This window comes from Microtus ochrogaster, chromosome 8 (assembly GCF_000317375.1).
Source record: "Microtus ochrogaster isolate Prairie Vole_2 chromosome 8, MicOch1.0, whole genome shotgun sequence".
Taxonomy (NCBI): domain Eukaryota; kingdom Metazoa; phylum Chordata; class Mammalia; order Rodentia; family Cricetidae; genus Microtus; species Microtus ochrogaster.
In genome coordinates this window covers 24,843,103-24,850,274 of record NC_022015.1, presented here as the reverse complement: position 1 = coordinate 24,850,274, position 7,172 = coordinate 24,843,103, and the positions used below count along the sequence as shown (strand labels likewise).

Genomic DNA, 7,172 nt, shown 5'->3' with positions numbered 1-7,172 from the left:
CCAGGCTGGTCTCGAACTCACAGAGATCCGCCTGCCTCTGCCTCCCGAGTGCTGGGATTAAAGGCGTGCGCCACCACCGCCCGGCTATAACACACCAATTTTATTGATAAATTAATATTAGTATAGAAACAGAATCTGGCAGTTGAAATTTTGGAGACATGGAGATCAATTTCTGATATTGCCACATTCCTGTAGAGAAACATACAGATGAAAGGGAGACCTATACACCACAGCATGGGAGATAGAATTACCCATCTTAATATTGCCCTTAGTTTCTCATTATCTTGAGTAAAGAGACAGTTTCATAAATGTTTTGACTACAAATATGCCTTCCGCACTCTCTACTGCGGGCTCCCTTTTTTTGAAGAATGTCTATGGTGTCTTTAAATGTAGCCAGTCTTCAGCTGTTTCCTATCCAGCCGTCACTACTCCAAGTCCCTGCATGCCGGGTGGACCTTCAGTTTTCTTGTAGGTAAAACTGACCAGGATCTCAAAATCCTCTGAAATCTAGGTGCACAAGATATGGTGCCAAAGATATGTCTATCATTCTTCCATGTTTCCTGAATCAGGAGTTTATCTCAGGAGTTTCTTTCAGGAGGCAAAAGCCTTACCTGTGGATAAAATCATGTTTCCTCACATAGAACCACTTGACAAGGAAGAAAAAGAAGTGCGATCAGCCATTCCCAGCATGGATATTCTAATCTGTTTAGCTGCTATAACAAAATAGACAAGACTGCATATTATAAACATCAGAAATTTATTTCTCCCAAGTGGTGAACCTGGGAGGTTCATGATCGAGATGCTAGCACCTCTGCAGCCTGATTGGTAATGACCTGCTTTCTGCTGACCCTTGCATGATACAAGGCGGTGGAAGGCTACATTCTCTGAGGATGATAACCCCCCAACATCCCCTTTTAAAGGCTCTGCCTCTTCATACTATCACAGAGTCTTGACTTGAACTTAAATTTTATAGACATCCACACATGAATCCACAGCCCCTGACATTAACAAGCTGAATTTTGGAGGAGAGAATATCCAGACCAATCACCAACATGTGTCCTAGCTGACTCCTTTAAGACCATTTTCTTCGTGTATTCATTCATCTTTGGCTCCTTGTAAAACACAGTAAGAAAATCCCCAAGAGAAACTACACCATCGAAGAGAAAAGCAATGGCTGTGCTTTGTGTTTAGCTTGTAATCACCAGTACTGAGGCATTTGGTATGTCCTTGCTAAGTGAGAACACACACCCCATGGCTCTAGTTGTTCAGGCTTGTTGTCTCTGCCCTTCCTACGTGCTTGAGCACTTGAGTTTAAAATAATTATCCCAATACAATTTCGGGGGGTTATTTGAAAGAAAAAAAACATGGCTGTAAGGTGTTTGTGTCATTCAAAACTTTGCCAGGGTCTGTGTAGACGCCTGCAGGAGCCTGTGCCTCTCTTTCTTTGTCAAGGTGAGCCCGAGTTCCACTACATCGCAGGGGCCCATGGCAATGAGGTACTCGGCCGTGAGCTGCTGCTGCTGCTGCTTCAGTTCCTCTGCCAGGAGTACTTGGCGCAGAACACACGCATCGTCCGCTTGGTGGAAGAGACGCGGATCCACATTCTACCCTCCCTCAATCCTGATGGCTATGAGAAGGCCTGCGAAGGAGTAAGTGTCTTCTAGACTCCAGATGCAACGAATATGAGATCCCAGCTCCAGGGTGTGCTTAGCGCAACTCCCAGGAATCTGATTCTGCCTGTCTGTCTGTCTGCCTGTCTGTCTCTCCCTCTCTTTCTCCCCCTCTCATCTTTGATATGTGTGTAAGTGATATATGTTGTGGGTGTGCACGTGCATGTACATGTGTGTGTATGTGCACAGGGAGGCTCTGAGGCTGGCCTCAATAGCTTTCTCCATAGCTTCCCCCACTTTAGTTGTTGAGATAGGGTCTATAGCTGAACTTGGACCTTACTGATTCAGCGAGACCATCAGGCCATCGTGCGCTAGGGATCTATTGGTCCCCACTCTCTAGTGCTGGGATTATAGGCGCACACTGTTGCACTTAGTTGTTTTTTTTTTTTCACTTGGGTGCTGGGGAAATCTAGATTCACGATTGCTCAGCAAGTACTTTCCCGACTGAGCCATCTCCCCAGCCACTTTTGCCTTCTTTGCTGAAGGTGGGAGCCTGTGTCTACAGCCTTTGCCTATGGGAGCTGCTTTGCCTTCTTTCCGACTGTTTCTTCTAATCTCCAAGGTTTCTAAGGGATGCAAAGTAGGAATTGAGACTGATGGTGACAGAGAGGTGTATGTCCACAGCTGGAGAGCATCCACACGCATAATGTCATTGTTATACACCCAGTGTGTAGCAGTGCACCTCATGCCAGTAGCACCTCGGCTTGGCTGAGCACTTCCGAGGCATGTGCTCGTCTTGATTATTACCTTTAATATTCTCACCTATCCCCTAATGATAACTGTTTGGATGATTCTGAGATATTGCTTATAGTTTGTGTTCTAATTATCACATGGAATTGGTATATGCCACAGATGTGTATAATATATATGTATATAATTGCGTTAAATCATGTCATGAATCAATAATGATATTTCACAGTATTTGGGATAAAATAGAGCACTAAGTAGAGGTGTCTGTCAAATGTGAGCTTTAAAGTATAACATTTAGTTGTGTTTGTCGGTTCTGGCACAAATACTTGATTAGTTGTAATGATAACTCCCATCCGAGTACTAACTAGGCCCAACCAATGCTTAGCCTCTAAGATCAGACAATATTGGGCACATTCAGGGTGATATGGCCATGGACACAACACTAACTCCAAAGTTAGGTGTTGTACAATATTATTTTAAGATGTGTTACATTCATTTATGCTGTGGAATATTTGTTTAATAATGTAAAGATATGTTGTATTCTTTTATGTTGCATTTGTTTAATTCTGTGAAGCTGTGTTACTTTGCCTGTCTAAAACACCTAATTGGTCTAATAAAGAGCTGAACGGCCAATAGCGAGGCAGGAGAAAGAAATAGGTGGGGCTGGCAGACAGAATAAATAGAAGGAGAAGAATGTGAGAGAAGAGAGAGAAACAAGAAAAAGGAGAAGGAGAGGAGGACAACAGGGGCCAGCCACCCAGCTAGACAAACAGCAATGGAGTAATAAAGAAAAAAAGATACACAGAAACAGAGAAAGATAAAAGCCCGAAGGCAAAAGGTAGCGTGGATAATTTAACAAAAGCTGGCTAGAAATAAGCTAAAGCTGGACATTCACAGAAAAGAATAAGACTCTGTGTATTTATTTGGGAGCTGGGTTGCAGGCACCCAAAGAGCAAAGAGTAAAAAAATAAAACAAAAACAAAGAAACAACAACAAAACCCAGCCAGGATTCTGGGCAGGGAACACATTGGTACTGCATGGATAGTAAGTGATACTGCAATGCTCCAGTTCCAGGATTCTTCCTTTTCAGAGGCTCAGCCAAGCAGTGGAGGAAGGGGCAAGGGAGAGGTCCAAGAAGAAGTCTAAGCCCTTTGAACTTGGCCATATGGTATGAGTGGTTCCCTGGGTGTCCATCTTTGGAGTGAGGTAGCTATGTTGTCTGTGGCTTATCAGACATTAGTAGCGGGCTTTTCTCTACTCTCCTGTGGTGTCTTTTCTGGAGACAAGAGCATTCAAAGATTTGGAGATGCACACAAAAGACCCAGACACATTGCACATCCCCGATTCTCCACTGCATCTGAGAGCTCTTTACCTTCTGGATCTTCTCTAGGGCTCCGAGTTGGGAGGCTGGTCCCTGGGACGCTGGACCCATGACGGGATCGATATCAACAACAACTTTCCAGATTTAAACTCGCTGCTCTGGGAAGCCGAGGACCGGCAGAATGCCCCAAGGAAAGTGCCCAACCACTACATTGCCATCCCTGAGTGGTATCTGTCTGAAAATGCCACAGTGAGTGAAAAAAAAACCCCTCTCATTTGTAGGGCAAAGGAGGGCAGAAGGCTGTCTGCTGGTATCTGCAGAGGGTGTGGCATGGGGGATTGAGACAAGGCTAGCTCTCCTTTCTCATCTTCTCCAGCAGAAGGAATAACCCTAGGTCATAACTGCCTTTCAAGCTGGTATTGTGGAAATTCTTTGATTGAATTTCTTTATAACTACAGAGTTGTGAAGAATCAAAATAGCAACCCCCAAAATGCATGAATTTGTTACTATCATTATCCTCATCTAGATCAATTATACTCCCATGAAATTATCTTCGGCTTTCACCAATTGCTAGGTGTATAAACACTGTCACTTCTGATGATATATACAAGATGGAGTCCTGGTGACATGTGGCCATTTCACTTTTGGTGATGTGTGTACCAGAACATAGCACCAGAGAGTTCAAAGCACCACGCCTCCTTACAGCAAAAGACTGACTACTTAATGTCCTTTTTCACCTACATAGATAAACAGTCTCTTCATTGTAAAGTGGAAAAGACTGAGAAATAGCACTCATCAAAATCAAGAATGAATCTTAGGAACATAAACTGGGTAAAAAAAATACTGAGAAAGACAAGTAAAACTAAAGAGTAAATTTGACATCTTCATGTGCAGATAAAACAAGACCGAGGGAAAATGAGAGGCAGCTTATTTAGGATGGGAAGCAATGGGGTGTGTAAGGGGCTGAAATCACCCCAGTCATAGCATCTGCACCTGAGACTTGGGTCTTGGGTTGGACCGTGTGTTCCCAGCATGGAACGATATTGATTCTGTGCAATGAGATGTGCTCTGTAATTAACCTGACTCAGGGCCTATGGTGTGCTTAAACACCAGAATCAAGGTTGATGAAGCCTGGCAAGCACATTGTACCCCTGAGTCGGCATTTCTGTCTGCACAGTAAGTGACTTCCTGTGCCCCTCTGTTGTCATCAACTTTGTCTTCCTGAAATTATCTTTGCGTGACAATCGCAGTTTATTATAATCCGACTTGATTTAGATGTCTATATTAAGCCACATCAACCTTTAATTTGATCTTTTAGCACTGTCATTTCCCTCAGTTTTAACTTTTCCCCATAAAATTCAAAGTACAAAAGTAAAGGGAGAAGCAGAGGGCTCACAAGTCCTTGTGTTGGCGTTGGTGTGTGCCAACACAGGCTTCTTCCACCCGGGCTTCTTTCCCCCCCATGTCATCATGTAGTCTCACTTGTAAACGTTTCAACAGGCGTCTCTAACCTCCAGGGAGCTCCTTTACCACATCTGGATTTTAAGTGAGTTCTGAGACCTGAACTCCAGTCATTAAGCTTGCGAAGCAAGCAGTTCTACCCACAGAGTCCTCCTTAGCCCCAAATAAGATTTTTCATGATAATGCAAGGTATATATCAGAGTTCCTATTTTTTTTTGTTTTGTTTTGCTTTGCTTTTTTGAGACAGGGTTTCTCTGTGTCACAGGCTGTCCTAGAACTCGTTTTGTAGACCACATTGACCTTGAACTCACAGAGATCCACCTGCCTCTGCCTCCCGAGTGCTGGGATTAAAGGCGAGCGCCACCACTGTCCCCCGCTTCATTCCTTACACCAATCAGTGAACTCCCCTCTCCCTGTTCATCGCTCTCACCTCACTTTACCCTTCTCCCGTTTGCTTAAATCTTGATTCAAAGGAGGCCCATTCCTTTCTATTGTTTTAAAGTCATTTTACAAACTGCCCTCCATTATTTCCTCTCCTTCCCTGTCTTGCCTACATCTTCACGTCACCCTTGACTGTGTATGAGCAGCTGCCCTCACTGCCTCTGATGCGTGTACGTCCTTCTCCATCTTATGGAAACAGAGAGTGACTTTAAGACTGGCAGAGACTAGACAGAGCAGACGTCCACAAACTTCAGCCCACGCAGGCCTGCTTTCCCGAGTGGCCTCGGTTGGCACACCTCTGCATTTTGTGCATGGTGCTTCTTTGCTACAGGAGCATAGTTGAGCAGCTGTGGCAGAGCCTGCCTGGCCCACAAAGCCCCAAATATTCACCATCTGGCCCTTTGCAGAGAAAGTCAGCTGATGCCTCAGCTAGAGGTCTGGTGAGATTCAGCTTTGTGGGTTCTGGGGTGTGTGCCTTTCATCTGGAGACATCAGCTAACTCGTGTGTCTTTCTCTGCTGTCTGCCGCTGTGGGTGAAGACTCCTAACCCAGGAGTTCAGTAGAATCACAGGATGATATTGCTTTAACCCCGCTTCAATATTTACTAGACTATCCTGCTGTGGAAACTGAGCATTTCCCTGGCTGTCCCTTTTTTATCCATCGCTTCTAAAAAGTCCAGTTTTCCCAGGACACAGTTTGAGATTCTGAATATTGCTAATATTATTCAACAAAATTCCTGATTTGTTTTTTTTTAAAAAAAAAAAAACAAACATTTCCCCTTTTTTGAAAGCTAGGGCGATGAAACAATTTCCTTCTCTTTGTTAAATTTGTATACTTCCAGGTGGCCATGGAGACCAGAGCTGTCATTGCCTGGATGGAGAAGATCCCCTTTGTGCTGGGAGGCAACCTACAGGGGGGTGAGCTAGTGGTGGCATACCCCTATGACATGGTGCGGTCCCTGTGGAAGATGCAGGAGCACACCCCAACACCCGATGATCACGTGTTCCGCTGGCTGGCATACTCCTATGCCTCCACTCACCGCCTCATGACGGATGCCAGGAGGCGAGTGTGCCACACAGAAGACTTTCAGAAGGAGGAGGGCACTGTCAACGGGGCTTCCTGGCACACGGTGGCTGGAAGTAAGTCTAAGATCTGCCAGTCTACATCATGTCCCCAGTGGCCATGGATGGTGTTTTAGTTACTCTTCCTGTGGCCATGACAAAATACAAAAAAGCAACTGTGGGAGGGGTAGGGGGTATGGGTGTGATGTGTAGTGTTTGTGTATGTGTGTGTGCTGGGGGTATGTGTGTTTGTGGTGTGTGTGTGTGTTGGGGGTTGTGTATGTATGGGGGGTGGGGATATGTGGTTAGGTGTGTGTGGTGGTGTGGGGGGCTAGGGGGTATGCGTGTATGTGTGTGTTGGGGGTTGTGTATGTGTGGGGGAACTGGGGGTATGTGTGTATGTGTATGTGTGGTGGCGGTGGTAGTGGTGTATGTGTGCTGGGGGGTGTGTATGTGTGTGTGGTGGTGTGGGGGGCTGGTGGAGGTGGGGGAAACGTATGTATGTGTGTGTGGTGGTGGTGGTAGTGG

The 7,172-nt window shown here is 45.2% G+C and overlaps 1 protein-coding gene across 1 annotated transcript in view; it reads left to right on the top strand.

Annotated features, from left to right (window-relative positions):
- Cpxm2 (carboxypeptidase X, M14 family member 2) overlaps positions 1 to 7,172 on the top strand; it is a 116,639-nt gene that overhangs the window by 96,233 nt on the left and 13,234 nt on the right. The window contains exons 9-11 of the mRNA XM_005351393.2: positions 1,453 to 1,649; positions 3,751 to 3,930; positions 6,425 to 6,722. Of these exons, the coding sequence (XP_005351450.1) occupies positions 1,453 to 1,649; positions 3,751 to 3,930; positions 6,425 to 6,722 (675 nt within the window). The remainder of the gene's footprint in view (positions 1 to 1,452; positions 1,650 to 3,750; positions 3,931 to 6,424; positions 6,723 to 7,172) is intronic.